The 23,310-nt window shown below is 40.1% G+C and overlaps 1 protein-coding gene across 2 annotated transcripts; it reads right to left on the reverse strand.

Annotated features, from left to right (window-relative positions):
• Window positions 1–290: 290 nt before the first annotated feature.
• TDP1 (tyrosyl-DNA phosphodiesterase 1) lies at window positions 291–23,170 on the reverse strand. 2 transcript variants are annotated; one of them, XM_033141311.1, is made up of 15 exons: window positions 22,361–23,170; window positions 21,297–21,340; window positions 20,163–20,218; window positions 18,499–18,595; window positions 17,868–17,902; window positions 14,529–14,621; window positions 12,438–12,608; window positions 12,042–12,120; window positions 10,288–10,470; window positions 9,790–9,838; window positions 8,817–8,883; window positions 7,956–8,063; window positions 7,683–7,785; window positions 7,006–7,114; window positions 291–770 (listed from the first exon to the last, which is right to left on the reverse strand). In XM_033141311.1, the coding sequence occupies exons 1-15, from the start codon at window positions 22,890–22,892 to the stop codon at window positions 697–699; spliced, it is 1,800 nt and encodes a 599-aa protein (XP_032997202.1). In that variant the 5' UTR covers window positions 22,893–23,170; the 3' UTR covers window positions 291–696. The 2 variants fall into 2 exon arrangements, with proteins under 2 accessions (XP_032997202.1, XP_032997212.1); XM_033141321.1 differs by lacking the exons at window positions 291–770; window positions 7,006–7,114 and having other exon boundaries at window positions 7,956–8,059.
• Between the last annotated feature and the right edge of the window lie 140 nt (window positions 23,171–23,310).

A 23,310-nucleotide genomic window follows, 5' to 3' on the forward strand; every position in this document is an offset into this window, starting at 1 on the left:
GTAGGCTGGATGTTGTCCATACACAATTAGGTATCGCTCCCTACTTTTAAAGATGAAATAGGAAGCCTAACTATCTTAGATTACTGCCATAGCAACAAACTACTTATTTTACATCATATGCTTTTATCAGGATTTCATCCTTATAAAAATATGCAAAAATAAATAATATATATGCAATGCCTCAACTGAAAAGCATTTTACAATGAATAGCATCTGTGGTGGGATAAACACTATTTGTGAGCACAAGACAGGGTGTCAGTAAACAGGATAAGCCTAAGCTCATACTTTGATGACCGAAGAAACCAAGAACTTTTATTCACTTTATTTCAATTCTGCACAAATTCTCCTTCATCAGGGCCACTGTTTCCAGGATAAAGAAGGAACAGGGTTGAAAATATTCACGCTCAGTACAAAGATAGTCTTACCCAATTGACATGGTCATTTCAAAATAGAGTAATGATGTTTATAAATTCAATTTTAAAAGCACTGTATTATCATAAGCTCTAACAATATTAATCTACATGCCCATTATTTTATCCAAAATGTTCTCAATCTATTAAAAAATGTACTTTTTAAATAGAGAAGCTAGTTTACATCCTGCGTAAAAGTCCATGTTATTAAAACCAGCAAGTCCCACAGGTATATGAATCGGCTCATATTTAAAGATGCTGAAGTTTCAGAGTGAACTTGGGCTATTCATTTAGGGACCCACATATTTCCATGTGTGTCAGGCGCTTTGGTGTAGGGAATGTTCCAAATCCATGGGCGATCTGCAATGAGGAAGAAATGGGACAGATTTACACCACAGATACAAAACATGATGAGCCAACTGAGAAAATTAAATTAGAACTTCCATTCCTAGATTTTGATAGGAGTTAGACGTTTCACAGCCGCTTCATTTTTTCACCAGCTATTAACCTTTAGAAATGAGGTTTTGCTACTCAGAAACTTGTTTGAGGTATGATTAGCTTTGACCTTTATAGCTTCGTTAGTGGGGAGTGCCCAGCGCTGCCCAGTTATTTTTAGAAACCAAAAAATAATGTGATTTTTAAATGGACAGCCCAATCTGTGAATCTGAACCCATCGCACCAAACTCTGGGTGAAGTCAATCCAAAGTCAAGTTTTCATCTGCCATCTTGATTCAAAATGGCACCTGGCATCCAAACAAGACCACTGTTCCACCTTGCGAACCCTTGGGCCATGTTTGGCATTGATGTCTCAAGAGGAGACCCAGTCTATGTCAAAAAACAAGGTCATGCCAAAATGAAGTTTTTGTCCATCATCGTGATTCAGAATGGTGCCCATCATCCAAACAGAAATGAAATCTACCACCCTCACTTTGAGAAGCCTTGTGTCAAGTTTGGTGATGAAATTTTTGAGGTATGATTAAGCTTTGATCGTTATAACCACACAACGAAACACACAATCAGTTTGTCCCTAGGAGCATCACCCTCTTATAGCAAAGTTTAATGTTGGGGTGCATAGCCAAGGGCACTAACTGGAGCATTAATCAATATACTGAATATGTATATGCCAATTTGCTTTGTCAGAATCTGCAATATTTCATTTTCAGCTTAGCTTTATCTTAGATGCTGGGAATGGTTAATGGGCTGTAAGGCACAATCCACCTAAGCAATACTTACCAAATCCATTTACAGTGGTACCTCAGGTTCAGAACTTAATTCGTTCTGCAGGTCCGTTCTTAACCTGAAACTGTTCTTAACCTGAAGCACCACTTTAGCTAATGGGGCCTCCCGCTGCCGCTGCGCCGCCAGAGCACGATTTGTTCTTATCCTGAAGCAAAGTTCTTAACCTGAAGCGTTATTTCTGGGTTAGCGGAGTCTGTAACCTGAGGTACCACTGTACTGTTACAGTCCTCCGACAATGGGGGATACTTTTATAGCCCTATTAATACCCTACTTCAAACCAAGCCTACAGCTTTGGGGAGAAACTGGAATGCCCAAAGAATATTTCTACACTTCAAAAGGTGGAGCAGGGAGGTTCGGGGGTTGGGATAGTTTTGTAAAACCAGGTACAGAGAACATCAATTCATTTGTAAAGAAAGGTCAGAACAGCATGACACATTACAGCAGAAGGAATACCAGGGTACAATTTGACTGATGTAACAGCACCAAGACTATTACCTAAAATTTCCACAAGTGCACAAATATCTCAACTACGATGTAAAAAATAATAATTTTGTATCCAACCCTTCCTTGCAATAATCCTGTAAAGATGGTTAACCAAGGCAACTCAGAGGGCTTCATAGAAGGGCAGGGACTTACAGGTATAACCAACACTCTATAAAAATATATATGTCTATATAGACAGGCTTTTACTGTAGCTCATATAATTGTTTTGCATAGTTTTCTCCTCAGTTTTACTGATTTTGTGTTGTTTTGATTTCAACTGCTATTCATTCCCTTGAAAAAAAATGTTATTGAAAGGTTTTCTATATAAAATTACCAATTTACTCTCAATTTTATATAGGGGATGTCTTTGGAAGTACTGCCAATACTTTTTGGTTCCACCAGGCTTCCTATCAATAACTCTTAATGCTCTAAGCTATCACATATACACAACATTTTAAAAGCTTTCTGACAATAGATGTACTTTTAATTGCTCCATACTATCGTTTTATTCATGTTGCAAGTTTCCTCGGAAATGTGTTGCCTTGAAAGGTAGGAAATAAACCAATAAAGTAAATGGGATAAATAATAAACACAGGTAAAAAGGGAAGAAAGGGGGACCAAAATGATCAAGGTTGAGGAGCAAATCCCCTATGAGGAAAAGTTGCAGCATTTGGGACTTTCTAGTTTAGAGAAAAGGTGACTAAGAGGTGACATAAGCTTATGAAATTATTCATGGGAGGGAGGAAGTGGGCAGAGAAAAGCTTTTCTCCCTCTCCTGTAATGCTACAACTCATGGACATTCAATGAAGCTGAATGCTAAAAAGAATCAGGACCGACAAAAGAGACTAGGTCTTCATACAGTTGCATAGTTGGACTATGGAACGCTCTCCCACAGGAGGCAATGGGATTAAACTAATTCATGGAGTATCTACGGCTACTAGCCATTATGACTATGTTCTGCCTCCACAGTTGGAGGCAGCAAATACTTCTGACTACCAGTTGCCCTCTTGTGCTCAGGTCCTGTTTGCAGGTTTCCCATGGGCATCCAGTTGGCCACTGTGAGAACAGGATGCTGGACTAGATTGGCCATTGGCCTGATCCAGTGGGTTTTTCTTAGGTGGCTGAGCTAGAAGGAAACAGGTCTCTACAATGTATTTGCAGCTATGGCACTTTCCCTTCTATTGTATTCTGGTGCAATTTTGCAGTTCCGATTCTCTCAGCAGTCTGCATGTCATTTGGGTGGTTGGTACAATACACGGACTGGAGACACCCAAAACAAAACTCCCAATAATCCATAATCTTTACAGTCTTTATAGAATCTATTTAAGTGTGTGCAGCTTTGCTAACCAAAGATTCCTGCCATGTTTCTACTCGTATTCCACAGAGCCGCTAGGAGGCAGGGAGAGAGACAAGTCGGTGAAGTCAAACAGAGGCGCAATGTTTAAAAAACAAAGATGACCTTAAACAAAGATGACCAAGCAGGAGCCGAGGGAGCATGTCATCTAAATAACCAGCAAGGTCTGCATTGCAGGCCTCCCTCAAAGCATACATACAGTGCAGGGCGTTGGGGTTTGTTTGCAACAAAGATTCTTCCTCTGGCGAAGCTTCAGGAGGTTGATTACAGACTATCACAAGGGCTGTCCAATACAAGCCAAGTTACAGTATCTGAGTGATGCCAAGGTCATTGCTAACAATTAATACCTTGGATACACTGTGTAACAACAGGCAATGTGTGCTGCAAAATAATAACGACAAAGCAATTTGGAAACCTCACACAGTAGTACATACAGCAGCAGTACATTACGTACAGCAGAACAGCGCTAGAAAACTGTATTCATTCTAGTTATGGTACAAACCAGGCATAGGCAAACTCGGCCCTTCAGATGTTTTGGGACTACAACTCCCATCACCCCTAGCTAACAGTTGTCAGGGATGATGGGAATTACTAGTCCCAAAACATCTGGAGGGCCGAGTTTGCCTATGCCTGGTACAAACTACTGTATAGCCTTCTATGGTCTTCTCATTTGCTAATGAAAAATGGCCTTATTTTAACATACAAGAAAATAAGACTAATACAACTTTCTCTGAAGATTTAGACAAAGTTACTGAATTGAAAAATGTTAAAACAATTCATTAACATTTGTTTATACTGCCTTAACAATGAGTGTGAGATGGCACCTCAGAAAAATTAGTGTTTAGCTAGGCCTGTCTAACAGGTCTATAGCTGGGCTTTATTTCTGTCTACTTTTCCTCAAAGTTGTGTTGCTGTTTTTAACACTTTTAGACTTCCCAGTAGTTATTCATAGAGCTTTACAAAGAGGTGTCACACTTCAAACCCTATGCTTTCACAGGAACGGAAGCAAAAGGGCATAATAGCATAGCTGTCAACTGTCCCTTCCCTTTTTTTATGGGAAATTCTCTTATTCCAGCGCTGTTTCCCACTGCAAAAAAGGGAAGGTTGACAGCTATGGCCGTTTCCCAATGCAAAAAAAGAAAGAAAGAAAGAAAGAAAAGAAAAAAAGAAAGAAAAGAAAAGAAAAGAAAAAGAAAAAGGAAGGTTGACAGCTCTGCATAATAGATATGCAGGGAAAAGATACAAAGAGGAAGAAGCAAAGTATGCAGACATATACAGGGTGAGTCTTTTAAAAGAGGTCCTGTGGAACATGTGTGCTCTGTATCCACAGGGCCTCTTTTAAAGTACTCACCCTGTATTTAACCATTCCAAAGGGAGACCCCACATATTGGTATATCCCCTGCTTGCTTTTTTCATGGTAGTCCTGAGTTGTACAGCTCTCATCCACAACAAGAAAGCAATTTAGATTTTGCAGAGCTGAGTTTACAGCTTAAAGTCCTGTCCAATTTCTTTCAATAATACTTCTCCACAGGATGTAGACTGATAGAGCTGCATAACTGCGTTGTCAACTTAACTTAGGCAGCATTCCTTAGGTACCTTCCCAGCGTCTCCTAAAGGGCTGTCAACAGGAACACCTTATATTGAAAACATTGTGCTCTGCTAGGACTTAGCACTTCAGGTTTCTTGGGATATTTCACTGGATAAAATCTTGCAGCCCTTTGGCAGCTGTGCAAGATTTTGCTTACTGGAAACCAGAGGAGGGTGGAGAAGGGGAAAAGCCAATTTCAAACCCTTTCCTTGAAAAGAATCCTCTCAGAGACCCTCAGGGGTTTTGCAATTATATGTACCAACCTTTGAAAAGCTACCCCACTAGCAGGATTCTAATGCACACAAAGGCATGCTAAAATCCAGCTTCAAAATGAAGGGAAAGCAACAATGCTTCACATTTTCCTGCTCCTTCTGCACGAAGTGACAATACCCATTTGTAAAACAGACATAGCATTTCATCTTAAGTATTTTAATCTACTGCACAATGAACAAAGCAACATTTGATTGTATCAGCTAGAATAAAACACTCCTCTCAAAATGCACATAATAGGAAGCCGTGAAATTATGTCTCCTGCAAATGCAGCAATTTGCAATGATTTAAAGAGAGACAATGTCATATAACAGATCAATTTCTGAACCTGTGGATTTACAACATTTTTCACTGCCAAGAAGAAAATGGAGGCTAGTCAGCTCATCTTAAAGTCAGGAAATGAAGAATCTAGAGTTCTCCATAAGCGAGACTGTTCAATAAATGGGACCAAGGTTGGCAGCATTGCATCAGTGGATCAAAGAGGTAAACTGCTTGACAGCAGTGAATGAAACTTTCAGTACAATCCTTTCCTTAACTTGTACACATTTTCTCCCTTTGTGCTGGTGGAGCACAAAGCTATACTTGCCAAAAAACAAACAAACCCCAACATTCCAACACAGCAGCATCTCAGGATCACATCAGGAGGTATGGAAGTCTTATTTCTCTCTGTACAGCAGGATTTGCTAGCAGAAGAGCAGAAACTAGGCAGAGATGAGCAAGAAGCAGGGAGAGGTTGAAATGCTATGCTCACTTGGGACTAGTCCCAGCAAAATGTTACACCTGAATCAGAGGAGGCATAAATTAGAACATTCTAGCAGAGCCAGTGAAGATCTCAGCCACACCACATCACAACGGGAGGAAAAGAATCCTATTGACACTGTAACTAATCATATCACCATCAGGAATACAGAAGTCCAAACAAGGAAATACAGCTTGCTAACAGCACTCTCTCCCTTCACAATTCCAGAGACCTCGGGTGACACACGTGGAATTTTTTGGTAACATGATGGAAGGGCACGTAGTGGAAAGGTAACATTTTGTACAAACAGCAAGCCAAGGCAAACAAATACAGGAAGGACGAAAGTCCTCATAGATACATCTGAGACAATGTCACATTCTTGTAAATGAATTTGCAAGGCACCCACAAAGGTAAGCAAGGGAGGGGAAGGGCATACATTTTTGAAAGCCTGATTTCGACATATAAGCTACCTGGCACAAATGGAATCATAGGACCAGCCTATCAAAGATTGAAAGGCTATTCTACTTGTGTCCCATTCTTCTTCCAAGCTCAGCCCATCATTGTAACACTTGGGCAGATCCATAATGACCTACCTGAGGCTTTTAGAGCCAAGCAGGATTTCCAAAGCTTGGCTGTTAAGTCTCATCCCCAGATGTGAGGCACTAGTTGCCACAGCTAGTCTTATCATGTGGATGATCTAGTCCTTTTGATGAGTGGAGTTTAAAAGCCAGACAATTCCGGAACTTTAAGAATTACTTCCATTGGTCTCTTTTGAGTTAGTCTCACTTTCTAGATATCATCTTCCTTAGCTCCCATCAACGCTTATAGTCCCCCCCCCCCGCCAAGTGCCAAAGAATAAAAAGATCTTTTGCTCAAGTGTGGTACTTATCCTTTCCCCCTACATTTGAGGAGGACATCTTACCTTTGCTTTCATACTTCTCTGGGGGCAGATCATAAGGTACAGGAAACGATAACACTGGCTCATCAGAAAACATGTTTTCCTTCACTTGGAAGTAGCCTGCTTCCAAGCCCTGTGAAAAGTGCAGAGAGAGAGAGAGAGAGAGAGAGAGAGAGAGAGAGAGAAAGAAAAGTGATGTTACATTCAATCCATCACTTCACTTCCTTTCATCAGAAAATATCCACGAGGCTCGCAAACATCTATTCTGCTTATATTTCCTTCTTTCCTTCTGTATTCCTTGGGACCACATTTATATCACTGTGATGGGCTCCCAGGTTAGCAGCTACAACATATAGCCCTGTATCCAGTGTTAGTCTTTCTGGGAGTAGACACACTGAAATTAAAGGGCCTGAGTAACTTTGTTCCATTCATTTAAATGGGTCTGCTCTGATTAGAACTTGGCTAGATGTTAAATAGCTCACCCAAACTAAAGAAACAGACATTTTATTAGCTTTGTAAATGTCTTGTTCCAAACCACACAAGACCTTAAAAGGGCAGTTTCACAACTTTTTGGAACTGTGATACACATGCACATTGCCTTATGGTCTGATGTCATAATGGTCTTTATGTATTTATTAATACATAAAAAGACTTGATTGCATTCACTAAATGAAGCATTATATGGAATTAGATAAACTCACAAATTCTGATGGCAGGAAGAGGACTCCTAGCTCATATGATCGGATCATCTGCTGTGTGCCATTTTTCTCAAACACTCCCCAAGCAGCCTTAGAAAGATTGGCACTAGAGAGAGAAAAACTCAGTGAAAGAGGGACCGCCCACTTCTGAGACTCACAAGAAAGAAAGAAAAACACCAAAATTGCTACCTATTTTAAATAAAAGAGGATGGAGGGGCCAAATGATAATCAAAGCAGCTGTTCTGGAGGAAATACAAAAGAAGTCAGAAGACTTGCCTTGTAACTAGAAACCATGCAATCTTCTGGAAGTCTGGAGATGATCTCATGTAAGTCTTAATGTGTGGCATTGCGTGGCTACGACCAGACGTCTCTGCTGACCACTTGCTCAAGTATTAAAAAATGAAAAGTTTTAGGTTAAACCTTAATTAAGATGTTTTCAAATTTACATCATTTCCAAGTGTTTCCGCCAAGCTTCAAATAAAGGCCAATCCCCTTGTTATAGATAAGTGTGTACAAAGTTTGAAGTGGCTATCCACATCTATTTTCAGTATGCACAGGAAAAGTCTTCAAACATGGTTTATGCCCTTATTACTTGTACTGTGCAAAGCAGCATTCTGCAACCATTCCTAGAGCGTATGACCTGATAAAGATCAACTGTGCAGGTCTAGCCTCATTGCTAGGCACCCCACCAGCACTTTCGTATGCAAGATTTGTCAATGGGCACGATGCGTTTAGATTCCAGTCACAATTAACTAAAACCTTTTACCCTTCAATGTACAGATTCACTGGATTCAAATTACACTGGACTTAAATCAAGGAATGTATGTAGGTTTACAAAAAATCAAAAGAGGAAAGAGCACATTGTTGCCGCTCATCACTGTCTACTGATGTTCTTCTTTTTTTGCAATCAAAACATAAAATGACCGTTCCCCACATCAGTTTCTGAGAAAGCTTAAAGATTATACAGGAAAACTTAATGTATATCACAATCCAATGAGTTTTTAAAATGAACTTTCCAAGGGTTTTCTGATTTGTTTGTTTGTATGCCTATTTCTCCTGCAAATGTAATGAATTTAAAAACAAACAAACAACCCCCCCCCCAATGTCATTAAATCATGAGGAGATAATTTTACTTACTGGAAGTAAGAGTGCAGCCAAAGCTGTTTCTGTGCTGTTTGTATACTGTACGGCAGAGAACCACCAGCTTAGAGAGAAATAAAAGACCCATTACTCATAGTTAAGTGTGGCATTGAAATGGTTTCTCACAATAGAATAATGAATTATTCACAAATTTTCCTTATACATGCACAAAAAACAGATTTAGTAGGATTTTAAAAAGCAATTTACACCTCAGCCTCTTTAAAGAATACTCTATATGCAGATTTTCAATTATGTGATATGGAACCTGCAGTACATAAAATAAACATCAAGATGGAACAGTCAATTGGAAGTGACATGGAAAATGCCAGCAATAACTTGCTAGTTCACATTAGTAGAGCATAAATTAACTATGCAATATGCCTTCCATGTTTGATAAATGTATTCAGTTATGAAAATATCAAGGCCAAGAAAGTTTTATTCTGATGGGCGCTTGGTTTGTGTTGATTCTCACCTCCCACTCTGTCTTTTTCATAATGTGTTGATCGGGGGTAGGCATCCTAAGGCCTGGAGGCTGGATATGGCCAAATCGCCTTCTCAATCCAGCCCGCGGATGGTCCGGGAATTAGCGTGTTTTTACATGAGTAGAATGTGTGCTTTTATTTAAAATGCATCTCTTAGTTATTTGTGGGGCATAGGAATTTGTTCATCCCCACCCCCCAATATAGTCCGGCCCCCCACATGGTCTGAGGGACGGTGGACTGGCCCATGGCCGAGAAAGGTTGCTGTTGATCCTATATTCTTAGGCTCTTTATATTTTATTACATAATTAAGTTTCGAGTGTGATCTGCCTCAGGAGCCATTATTAGGGTTGAAAGAATGAATAGAGAAAAATGTTTTTAAAAATAAGTTTTAAAATACCATGAAACTTCTAGAAACTCCTTCTGTTGTCCCCCCCCCCAACTTTATAATACCCCCTTTCTACACTGCACCCAAAGGCATATGTTTTTACCTGGATAACCTTCTAAACTCTGTCTCACGTTGTCCACTGATGGGTAAACCTAAAGTAACAAATTGTAAAAACTAGTTAGCTATAATAAATGTAGCTCAGTTGACAGCTATACTCTATTGAAGCACAATTAAGCTCAAGCCATTTGTGCCAAGTAACATGGTAGCAAACAGCGTAAGCCACATCCCTACTTGGAAAAAGATTTGCAGAACTAAGTAAGCCTCTCAGAATTCAATTTTTTTTAAAAATAAAATAAAAAATAAAATAAAAGCGAGCAGTGAGTTTTTGCATACAACACGAGTATGGTGTTATACATTACTTCAGGAGAATTTTTAAATGCACAAAGTCTAGTGAGTTCAATGAGGCTTAAACATTTGTCTTTTGTTGCATTCGACTCGTAAGAACTTCAAAAGGATTTGGAAGATTACCCGCTAGCTGAAGTTTTGAAGGAAAATGTGTGGTGTTGTTTTTCTAAAGCAGTAAGTAATAAGCAAGCAATACCAGGTAAACAGGAACATCGTGATTTGTCAGAGTCGTGTTGTTTCCTAGAGAGATCAAACTGTCTCTAAACTCTGAACATAGCCATTTGGACTGATCAGCTCCCAAAGATCCAATGCTCGAGAACTGTCCTATTATAGGCCAAGAATGGTGATCAGGTAGCTGTGTTGCATGCTCTTTCAAAAGCTGTTGGGGAGAAATTGGATACAAGAACAAAACATCACCACCTTTGGCAATTCAAGTTGGACTGAACAAAGTCACTTGATTAGCTGAAGTATGACAAAGGGATTGCCTATTATGAAGGACATCATTATCTGATTAGCTACTCAGCCAGCATCTCATCCAACCCTCCTTTACCACCAATGGATTCATTCTATGTATCTGTGCTGAATGCTTAGTTTCTCCCTAAAAAATACCATGACAGAGTTCCCTCATTGTTTAAAAACAGTAGGAAAGTCGTGTTATTATGTTAACAGCAAAAACGGCCAAATCCTTGGGTACCTTACGGAATCACAGAATCAAAGTTGGAAGGGACTGAGAAGGTCATCTAGTCCAACCCTCTGCAAATGCAGGAATCTTTTGCCCAACGTGGGGCTCAAACCCATGACCCTGAGATTAAGAGCCTCCTGGCATAAGCTTCCATGAATTAGTCTCACAATTGCACGGTCTGGTAAGCAGGTAGGTACAAAGAATCACAGAATTGCAGAGTTGGAAAGGACCCCAAGAATCATGTAGTCCAACCCCTTGCAATGCAGGAATCTCAACTAAACCATCCATCCTCTGCTTTAAAACCTCCGATGAAGGAGCATCTACAACTTCCTGAGGCAGACCACTGTTGAACATATCTTACTATCAGAAACTTCTTCCTGATGTTCAGTTGGAATCTCTTTTCTTGTAACTTTAAATCGCTAGTTCAAGTTCTCCCTTCTGGAGCAGGAGAAAACAAACTTTCTCCATCTTCCACATGACAGGCCTTCAGATATTTGAAGATGGCTATTGTATCTCCTCTCGGTCTCCTCCTACATATACTTGGGGACACACTGGGATAAGAGGGGAAACAGGATCTAGTTAAGAGTGTAATCTGCTCCCAATTTCTCCAATATGATTTGTGCCATCACCTACCAACAGTGCCCTCTTCTGCCATTTTACACAGACCCAACAGATTATTATTATTATTATTTGGGGGGGGGGTGTGATATCAGAACACCAATGACAATTCAGAAACCAATGGAACATCAGACCAAGAACATTCCAAGTCACAAAAGCTTATGCCTCAATACCTCACTATGGTCAATGTCTCTATTGCACCCAGAAAGCTAAAGATTCTCATCTTCATGCTATATCAGGAGGTATGGTCTTCTCTGGCCACACACTTTTCGGTCTTCTCTGCAATTCTTTTTACTGAATGTAAGCTGTCACAACTTTCTATTATATGTACCACCAAATAGCCCAGTTATCAATATAGTTTCTCAAACTGCACAATCCCCTGAGTGTTTAGCACAGAAGGCGGCTTCCCATTGTTGTACTCTAACTCTCCGCACTGGAACAGTAACACTAACACAAAGTATTCTATAGATATTCCATTTACATTTGTGTAGCAAGTTAGAGACATGCTACTACCCTGAGCCACCAATTGAAGATGCACCTTTCTCTCCTTGTCAGTTTCGACTGTCAACGAAGAACTACTGGAGGCAAGCCTTGAAAAAGAAGAGCTTCAACAATACATCCTTAGAGGGATAAGCTTAAAAATGCAGTACCTTTCTAAGTCTAAGGTGACCCCATTTCTCTTTTTCACTGCCTTGGTATCGACCTGGAGTTGACCCAAGAAGATATACTCTACACAAAAGATAGACACAAATAAAAGCATGCTGAATTATGGTAAAGGTTACAGTGCTTTTCCAAATTGCACTATTATCTGGCATTAAGTCTTCTCAAAGATGCTCCTGCCTAGTTAAATTGTTCCAACATGCAAAGAGAAAATGATTTTTTAAAAATGCAACCACCTTTCAGTTAGAACCTTAATTTTATCACTGCTTCATTCTCACTACACCCCTTCCCTCTATCCTTCTCAACATGCTAAAAAAGAAAAGCAAGCCAGGAATAAGAATTCAATGCAATTCGTTGTTAAAGGGAACCCCTCTCAGATTAGGTACCTTGTCTCTGAAAGATCATGCTGCTTGATTATTTCAACCCATTCATTGAGAGTAGGAGAACTGTAAGACCTCAAATAGCCTATTAGGTCACACTTAAAATTGGTATGAGATTCACCAGCAGACTCAGCAGCTCCAAGTGGCAGTTTTGGATACAGAGGGCTTAGCCATATTCTGGAAGATAGAAGTAAAAGAATGGCTGATGTATCACCAAATGATTATATTGCATTTAGAACAACAAATAATTTTGTTAAAGACTCAGTGTGATAGCCAGCTAATGCTGGATCTTGCCCTAACATGTTATAGAAAATGCTTTCATGGAGCAGAGTTAATTTCTATCAAATTCAAAGAATAAAGGTTTCCATTCTTTTCTCTCTTTTTTACAATTCTGGTGCGTCATCTTTCAAAAGCAAAGCTCAGGGAACTGGCTTATTATGCCCTTATTTAAAAGAAATATCCAAGCTTAATTATCTGGAAAATGTTTCAAATCTTGAAGCGAGATTCAGCTAAGTTGTTACATGCACGGAATGCTGTTTATTCGTGCAACCGGACTTCCCACTCCTCTCCTTCCCAATGTTCCCTAAATCTTCTCTGGACAGCAGAGGAATTTAGCCAGCTTTGAAAACTGTCTAAATATGTCCTTTGTTTGAATATCCTAGCAGCAGATACAAAAAGTCAAATAGCAATAGGTGAAACATTATGTGGTAGATAACTTTGTAATATGCTACTTTTACCTCCGATAACAATACAGTTATTATATTATAGTTCCACTGAAGAGACAGGACCTTCCCTAGCTATGTAGACAATTTTTCAATATGAGCTGCATTGTCTATTGCCAACCAACAAACAAAAGAGTTCTTGTATCACTTAAGTCTATCCACAATGTCACTGATACATTTTCTTTGTTTCCCACAAGAATATCGGTATAATTTCTGTATCAGGAAAGAAACTAGAAATTTGACATAGAATCAAGTCTCATTTTACTACCCACCTGCTAAAAATACAGTAGGAGAAAAGTATGCTATATAAAGAATAAAATTTACCTGGATCATATTCTCTGTAAAAAGTAAAGACTGCATTTTATGACTTCTGAGCAGCCTGAGCCAAGCAACTATCGTCTCAAGGTGAACTTAAGTTATTAGAGCAATAAACTAACTAGGGGTCCACTATCTATATTTATAAATATGAAACAGTCCAAGACTGACAATTCCCTGTAATAGCTGACATCTTAAAATTCACTGTAGATAGAATTCATTAGAACAATCTCCTTGAGCAATACCAATGAACAGAGTGAAGTGGTGCCCAGCGACTACTGACATTATTCAATGGTGGAATACATTCCTGGAATTTTGCTGGTAGGGTTATGGAAGAAGATCTCTACTTTAGAAATCATGCAGTAGTCAATCATACTTTCACTTATTGTTTTGGACATCATACCATCTATGACCAAAATATAGTTAAGGTAATAATAAATCAACAATTCATTATTTTGAAATACTTCATCCCGTGTGATTTTATTGTCTTGTTTTAGATTCTACATTGGATAAAGAATGGGGCTTATTAGCTGTACCATTGTCTGGACTGGAAGTTTGCTACTGGGTTTTATAATGGAAGGCATTTGAGGCAAGCCAACAATGGATCCTCTGGGAAATAAGGCAGCCCAGAAACCATTAAAGAGGAAACAATCCATGCCATGTAAACCACAATATTAAATGCCTTTCTAAACAGTGAGTGGTTGTGCATAACCTCTGAGAATCCTGGAGGTATATACATTCAATACATGCAATATAAAAGGTTTTCAAAAACCCAATGATACAAATGACAGTCATACAACAAGCTATTTTATTCTGTGAGCTGCCATGAGATCTCACGATGAAGGGCGGTATATAAAGCTAATAAATAATAATAATAATACTAATACTAATACTAATAATAATATATTCTAACAGTCCTTTAGGGAAGTTTTTAAGGACTGATGCTTTAATGTATTTTTAATCTCTGTTGGAAGCCGCCTAGAGTGGCTGGGGAAACCCAGCCAGATGGGCGGGGTACAAATAATAAATTATTATTATTACATTATAATAACTTTCTTACCCTTGTGTTTTCTGGTACCAATCATCATCAATAAGGTTGGATGTATGTATCACCACGCGAAGCCCTTCTTCATAATGTAACAACATCATTTTCCTATACAAAAGTGTTATAAGTATTACGGGAAGGGAGCACCAAATACAGCAAAAATGAAAGAGGGCTCAAACGCGCAAATGCAACTTCAGCGCATTCAGGGTCTCTCCAGATGTAATACTTTATATTATAGCTATAAACATGTTTACGGGGACACTGACTCTATGGCTGTTAAAATATTTCTTCAATCTGGTGATAACACTCAACTACAGTATATATGATTTCCATGTGCTGCTCTGGTTCGCCAGAAGTGGCTTAGTCATGCTGGCCACATGACCCGGAAGCTGTCTGCGGACAAACGCCGGCTCCCTTGGCAAGTAAAGCGAGATGAGCGCCGCAACTCCGGAGTCGTCCCCAACCGGACTTAATGGTTAGGGGTCCCTTTACCTTTGGAACTGAAACTGCCTTGGTCATCCTCCCTAAGAAGAATGGGGCTAGAATGATTAAGGTGGTGTTGGAGGACTTTTGCTCAGACCCGTGGCATTTCTGATACAGAGTTTCTTAGATCTCTATTGTGTCCACTGTACCGTTTAACACATGGTGCTGCTGACATTCAACTCTAATTCTCCTTTCCATTAGAGTCTGGTAAAGAGGAGGAAGTTCTGAACAGGCATTTGGAGAGTGAGCACTGAATTAGACAAGATCAAACAATAAAAGCAAGGCACAGCTAGCGGGTGGATTATCTGTCTAGGAAGGTGATATACATTAAGTTTTGGGTGAAACTGCACGGTATCATAAGGGGCACATTCATAACATGTGGATACTAACAAATACAGTTTTTATTGTAGGTGCCCAGGCCACATCGCTAGGATGAAGTCAGGGGCGGACTTTCATAATATGGTGCCTAAGAGAGGACAAAACTTACCCCCCCCCCATTTATTTTTTAAACAACAATTCCTTTGGAACAGCATTTGTTAAAAGTGCCCTCGCCTTCCATTCTGCGTATGCTCTCAAGCGCACTATTTAGCAATCCCTCAGCTCGGCTCCCTGTGCCGGGGAACCACCTGCACCACCCTAAATCCGGCAGTCAAGTAATTTATACCAGCAGCTGTTCATTTATCAGATGTAACATCTCTTGGACAGACAGACAGACAGTTATCCATTCCCTGAAAACAAATAGACTAGATGACTAGAACAGTAGAAGTGCAGAACAATAGCATTTTATTCTCTTCAGGGAAAGTAGGAAGCATGGGTTTTATTTTTGCTACTTTTATTGCCCTTGTGACTGCTGAGGACACAACAGCACGCAGCACTTCCACGTGAAAGAATAAGAATGCCAAACGAGGAAGGCACTCTGTATTCCAATGAGCAACCAGATACCAGCAATGTTTCTACAAGCAGGACAACAGTCCTCTCCCACTGTTGTCCCCACCCAACAAGTAGTATTCAGAAGCATGCTGTGCCTTAACCTGGAGTCATCGTGATACTAGCCAATGATAACCTGATTAACCGCCATGAAAGAGTGTTTGGTTGCAGCAGGCTTTAAATAGAGGGAGATATTCTTGGCAGCCACCCTTACTAAAAAGCACTATCTTTTGTTGCTCACTAGGACAATATTCACTAGGCCCCCCCAACCCAAATTATATATTAAAAAGCCAATTACCCATCCTTCTCAAAAACCTACTCATGTTGTCTTTTATTATTTAAAAAGGAAATATTGTTAATTAGGTCCACCATTGTCATTTCCTGTTGGTGTAACTACCATATTTTCCATGTCCTTTGTTTTAAAACTTTCATTAAGTAAATTATAGTAGAATGCTAAACAGAAAGCATGCCATGCGTTGCCTTGGCTTATTCTCCTCCAAGAGTCAGGTTGCCTTAGAAACTGGTACTTGAGAAGGAAAATGGCAAAAAAAATTAAAAAAAATGCCTAGCTCATAATGCTGACTCATTCCAACACCACACATAATAGCATTGCTAATGATATGAACACATGAAGTTGAAAAACAACAATAGCTTACTCATAAATTGAACAAACTGTATGCTATAGTGCACAGCAAACAATCAAGGTCTGAAAGACTATTGAAATACTACTTCTGAACAAACTGAGGATGCTATTAAAGGCATTCATGGGTGGGTTCCCTCTTTCTGGTGGGTGCTACTTTGGTGTGCATTTTGTTTTTTTTTGGGTGCTGGCGTTTTACCTGGTTTACAGGGGTGGGTGGGTTGAACAACACAAGTTTTTCTTTAATGAAATTGATATGTTGTGGTAAAACTGTTTTAGTTTTCAAATTGTGCAGCATTGCAAGTATATAATCATGGTGTGAGTCCCCCACAAGGAACAGCCAATAATGTAGCTTAAGGGCACGGAAAGTAATGTATTCATGCTGCTGCTTCGCATGGCAAGCATTCCTAGATGTTATGGCAAGGAAGGGGGGAGAATTTGCAACCAGAATTTGTGGCTGCATCTACACAGCAAGACGTAGGCCACTTCTTAACATCATATCTGTTTTAGAAGGATCAGGACCACTCTTTGTGCTGTTACAATGCTGTACACAAAAAAACACAATTTAACACAAAAGGCTATATAGACAATGCACAGGCTTTTAAATAGCCACTTAATTGTAACAGGCAGCCAGAGGAGTTGTTAGGCAGTGACAGCTGTGGGCTAGCAATATGGTTAATGGTCCTCTCCCTTACCTCACACTGATATCCAGAAATTAAGCAGGTGAATATTTCCCCAACATTTTATCCCCCCCCCCCGAAATATAGAAAGCTTCACCTGCTAATAAGGTTCTGTGTTTTAAAGGCACAAGATCAGGAAAAGGCTATAAAGCTGACAATCCTAGCTAGTAACTTCTGTGCACCTATTTGCAAGGCTGATTTAAGGTACATAACAGAATCAAGGTGCAATTGCAATGGGACACTTCCTTTTCAAGACTTTTGTTTACCTTCTTTCATTATCGGAACAAATCTAAAGGGCCACACATTGTGTGCTGTGAATACACAGGGGCTTTTCAGTTCTTCCCTTCCAGCTGCAGGCAACTTCCCCAGAGGTGGGGGCCCTCTGGAGCAGCACTCCATGAGGCATGAGAGACTGCCAGTAGATTAAGTTGAGTGTCAATCATCTTCTTGCTTTGAGCACTGATACATTCCAAGTTGTAAACAGTCAGAATTTTTCCTATTACAGGTACACTGAAATTTAATTATTATTGTTTATCTATTTAAAATCATTTGTACCCCCCTCTTCCTCTCTAAGGAAATAGTTCCTTACTTATGGCTTTCCCCAATATAATACAGATTACTTACGTGTGGTGTGTTCCAAAGGCAATATCCAACTTTGCCTGAAATAAAAATGCAGTTTTTTTAAAAGTCTTTTCCAGTATAGAAACTCTTAACATTATACAGTACTGCCTATAATGTTTTAGGAACAGTTTTCTATTTTGCTTTGTCTTACTGCTCCCTGGTGGACTCAACACATATTACACTACAGCCGTCTCACCCAATACTACACGTCATCTTCAAACTCTAAAAGTCAATCTACAGATTTTGCATGCAGATATTGCCAATTGTTCTATAATAGCTTCAAGTATCTTAGGCTGCATATAGAAGACTCAAGAGAGGTATGCGGGAGACCACAGGGAAATGGAGAACTTTGATCAGATAAAAACATTTCCCGATTGGTAACTCTGATCAGATAAAAACATTTCCTGATTGGTAAGTAACATTGCCATAAATATAGTCCTTCTTACAGAAAACTATTAATGGATTGAGGATCAACAGCAATCCCCAACCAGGTGCCCTCCAGATGTTTTGGACAGCAGCTCCCATCATGAAAGAAGCTGTAGTTCAAAACACCTTGAGGGCATCAGGTGGGGTAAGGCTACAGAAGAGAATACTTTATCTTTTGTAAATATGCAGGCAAGATAAAAATAATTACCTGGCATAAGCGAACATTTTTATAAGGATGTGCCTGTTCATGTAGTGCAGCCTTGGATTCTCGCTTCTCCCCATGGATTATTAATAAAGGTTTGTCCCTTGGAGCAAAGGAAACTTCATTAGACAATTCACTGGTGATAAGAGCCGCACAAACCTCCAGCTGAACTACTGGCTATAAGCTGCTTAATTATGCTGGAAGTATGTATTGTCAACTCCAACTGGAAATGCCTCTCAAGATTTTCAAAAAAGTGTTTTCTAACAAGGGACATTCCCAGCCCAACAAGGAGTGTCAGGGATTGAATCTGGCACCATCTGCATGTAAAGTACCATATTTTTCGCTCCATAGGGCACACCGAACCATAGGGCGCACCTCGTTTTTAGAGGAGGAAACAAGAGAAAAAAACATTTTTCTGGTTTTCCTCCTCTAAAAGCCCTGTTTTTTGAGGATCAGCTCAAATTTGTGCAGTTTTTTTTTGCAAAGGGAAAAGCCGTTTTTTTAAGGATCAGCTCAGATTTGTGCAGCTTTTTTGCAAAGGGGGAAAAGCAAAGAGGAAAAGCCCCGTTTTTATGGGGTTCAACTCACATTTCTGCAGCTTCTTAAGGAAAGGGAGTGTTTCTACAGTTTCCAGACAGATAATCTTATCAGCCAGTCACATGTCGCTAGGGAAACAAACAACCTCCCTCTGCAGCACATTCAACAATGGAGGCCTGGGCAAGGGGGCGGGCCGAAAGGGAGCCAGGGACTCTTATCTCTCTCCCGATCTCTTGCTGATCAGCTGCTGAGTGGGGTCCTTTCAACACCCCCTTTTCTCTTTGTAAAAAAAGGCACGATCTGCTTTTGGCCCCTGGGCAATTCGGTTCCAGGGACCACCATTCGCTCCATAAGACGCATAGATATCTCCCCTTACTTTTTAGAAGGAAAAAAGTGCGTCTTATGGAGCGAAAAATACAGTAAATGCTCTAGCATGGGGCTACATCCCTTTCCTATGTCAGTCAATGTGATTGAACGATTGGGAGTGTAATGTGGACTCCCTCACCCTCCTCCCTGCAGGTTCCCTCATGCATCTTCCTCCACTCACTTTCATGGTCTTCTTTGAGGTTTTCTTTGCATAAAGTGGTACATAAATTTTATGAAATAAATACTTTAACCAGGGGAACACATTATGTCCCTATAAACTATGGTTAGAACCAGGATGGCCCTCACAACAAGTTTGAAACAGATATGCAAACCATGGTTGCAAGACAGCCCAGTTAGCACTGTTATAGACATAAAACAATGCTGCAGTTAAGAATGTTAAAGACCTGCAGATTCAGTCCAAAAAAACTTAAGACAATACCCCACTATTATTCCCCAGCAACTTATATTCAGTGGTACAGTATATTGCCTCTGAACATGGAGATTCCATTACTCATCACTGAAAAATTTATGGAGATGAATCTCTAAAAACCAACATCACATCATTACAATAAATTAAATCTCACAAGAAGTATGTAACCTAGACCATTTTTATGTCCATTCAATTGAACATTAAGAAAATTTAATCATCTTGTCAACTGCCCTGAGACCTTTGGATGAAGGGTGGTATATAAATTTAATTAATAAATACAGTAATGTGAAGAAGAAGAAAAGCACTACAAGAGGGAGCTGCTCTCAAAGAAACATACCTGAATTCCTTTGGATACTGTCTGACAAGCCACTCCACATCTATACAATAGTTAAACTTTGTCATGAAGAGAAAAAGAAGGAATAGTTAGAACCTGTGTGCTACCTTTCCCCATAATAATGCTTACTGAAAGTTTAGAGCAGCCTTGTCCGAATTTAGATTCCCCAGATGTTGTAGCTCAACTTGTGGAGACCCAAGGTTGGGGGACAGTTGGTTTAGAGAGATTTTTATTTCCTAATTATATGAGTCGTTATACACACTAAGCAAGAAAATGCTTACCCATGTAACTAGCACCTTTAAAATGCAGGACAAGCTTAAGTAAGGTTTTTACTGCTGCACATTAATTAGGTTTCATCTGCCACACAATGTAAGAATATAGGCTGTCTCATTTATTTTCAAGGTATTAGCAGCATTAGCAAAAACAAAAAAACAAAAACAAAAACAAAAAAACAACCCAACACAGCAAAAAATTATCTAACTAAATGCATAAAAAGGTGCAAAGAGGAAAATGAAAATTGAAACCTGTTCCCAAATATTAAGATAAATCATGTTCAGCAGAAAGCTATGATGGGGCAAAACCTTTATTAGGACTAGTTAAAATGTCACAAAAGTCAGCAAGCTTTAAAGTTCACTACACCCTTTCCAGTTGTGGACGACTCTGGGGTTGCAGCGCTCATCTCGCTTTATTGGCCGAGGGAGCCGGGGTACAGCTTCCGGGTCATGTGGCCAGCATGACTAAGCTGCTTCTGGCAAACCAGAGCAGCATATGGAAACACTGTTTACCTTCCCGCTGTTTACCTATTTATCTACTTGCACTTTGACGTGCTTTCAAACTGCTAGGTTGGCAGGAGCAGGGACCAAGCAATGGGAGCTCACTCCGTTGCGGGGGATTCGAACCGCCGACCTTCTGATCGGCAAGCCCTAAGCTCTGTGGTTTAACCCACATTTAGTTGGTCCTAATAATGGTATTTCCTGAGACGGGGTTTGATTTTTTCCCCAAATTGGCAAAGAAGCTGACCAAAAAGTTACATGCATCATCAGAAAACTCCTTTAATGCCCCTGCAAATCCCATGGGTAAGGGAACAAGTAATACTGCATTGTGTTTTAAAATAGCAACATGAATGTATAAAGTTACCTGAGCAGAAGATACAAGAGTCCCAAAGAGGGGAGACAAAATATCTGTCATAAAAATTTAAAGTTTTGTAAATAAGCATTTCTACTGAAATAAACGTCAGCAAATTTGTTTTAACAACATAACCATAAGTTAAATTCAGGGTTGAGATATCTAACTGAAAACAAGCCTACCTCACAAAAGTGTAAACTACTATCTGTTCTTTAACAAGCCGCACACTGTGTCAACATATTCATCAAATTATCTACCACTATCCCATACGTTCAGGCCCTAAGTCAGGCAACCCGAAACTCGGCCCTCCAGATGTTTTGGGACTACAATTCCCATCATCCCTGACCACTGGTCCTGTTAGCTAGGGATGATGGGAGTTGTAGTCCCAAAACATCTGGAGGGCCAAGTTTGGGGGTGCCTGCCTTAAGTGTTTATGTGGAGTTAGGATTTTTTGTCCCACTTACAATGAATGCCATTTGTCATTTTAATCTCCGGTCAGATATTTTGAAGAGATGCTTTTCCGAGCTTTTCATGATACCTTTTTATTCTCACCATTCTGAACCATTTGGTGTTGTTAGAAAACCTGGCAACCTCAGGATCACCCACAGCTACAAGACATTCATGAACAAAGTTAAAAGCAGAGACCCCAATACTAATACTCAGGTGATCCTGTTTCACAGATCCCTCCATTATGAGAACTGTCTATTATCTTCTTCCTCTTCTGTAACCAGTTAGTGATTCCTAAGAGGACATGTCCTCTTATCCCCAAACTACTAAGCTTATTCAGGAGTCAGAGACTTTATTGAATACAAACACCTTTCGTATCACTTGAAATGCTATGCTTTTCAATGAAACCACTGCTAGTCAGCAAAGATAAATAAATCAAGTGGTGTACATGTGTGTGAACTGTGAACCACAAGCTAGTTTTCTGACCACTGCAATCTTTCATTTGTTTCACACATTACCCTGCTATGCCTCTATATACCATCTGCAATAACATTTATACCAACTTTTAGAAAAAGCTAACACCCAAAACGTGTATGCATTTATTACAATTCCAGCATGCCATTACTTACCTTTTATGTGTAGGGATCCAGAATTGTACCTTGCCTTAATCCCTTTGACTTTAGTGAGGAAGAATCTGAAAGGGTTTTGTCCATTTAACAGATCCCAAGCATCTTGTACTCTGTCAGATGACTCTGTTTTGTGGCTTGGTGGGAGTTTGTGGTTTGATAGGATCCCCTTAGGAGCACAACGCTCTTCCTGCTTGACTCCAGCTGCTGCACCTCCTTTCCCCCTTCCCTCTTTCAGATTGTCTTCATCATCATCACTACTGGAAAGGCACCAACCTAAACCTTCTTGGGAGGGCTTCTGTTTCTGGGCAGGGGCCACTTCCTGCAGAAAGCTCCTATCGCTATGTTTCAGGGGAGATGCTTTTCTTTTGTGAGCAGCTTTCCTGGCCTCTGAGCAAGGGTAACGGGGACCCTTCTCTTGCCCAGTTTGCTGCAGCAAAGAGGTGGACGGCATCTCGCTGTTCGTTTGTTCCCCTGCACTCTCATCATCGCTACTAGACACTGTCCATTTCCCGTGCTCACTTTCCTGAGACATGATATTGTGCCAGGAGGATTAGGGTGGGTGGGGTGGGGAGCAGAGGTGATACCTAGGGAGGAGCTCAGGGGTTACTATGCCCACCTCCTCATGATGACAACCCCTTTCACTTTTTCTGTTGCTTTCGCTTTTTCACACGTTCTCCTCCACAGCCCACACTCTCTTCCCTTCAGACCAGTGAACCTCCAGGTCGGAACCTGCTCTTTCTTCCTATACCCTAAAGGGCCAGTTAGCCACGGGTGACCTTTCAAAAAATGTCTTTTTTTTAAAGGGCTGCCCCGGGTTCACCTACTGGGCGGCTAAAAAACCGCTATTTTTTCAAGCGCCTATTTTTTATTTTTTTTCAGAGCGGCTGACATAAGAAACACGGCAGAGGAAGAGTTTGGGTCGCTTCTTGTAACCTAAAACGGAAGGTGTC

The sequence above is a fragment of the Lacerta agilis genome, chromosome 1 (assembly GCF_009819535.1).
Source record: "Lacerta agilis isolate rLacAgi1 chromosome 1, rLacAgi1.pri, whole genome shotgun sequence".
Classification (NCBI taxonomy): Eukaryota; Metazoa; Chordata; class Lepidosauria; order Squamata; family Lacertidae; genus Lacerta; species Lacerta agilis.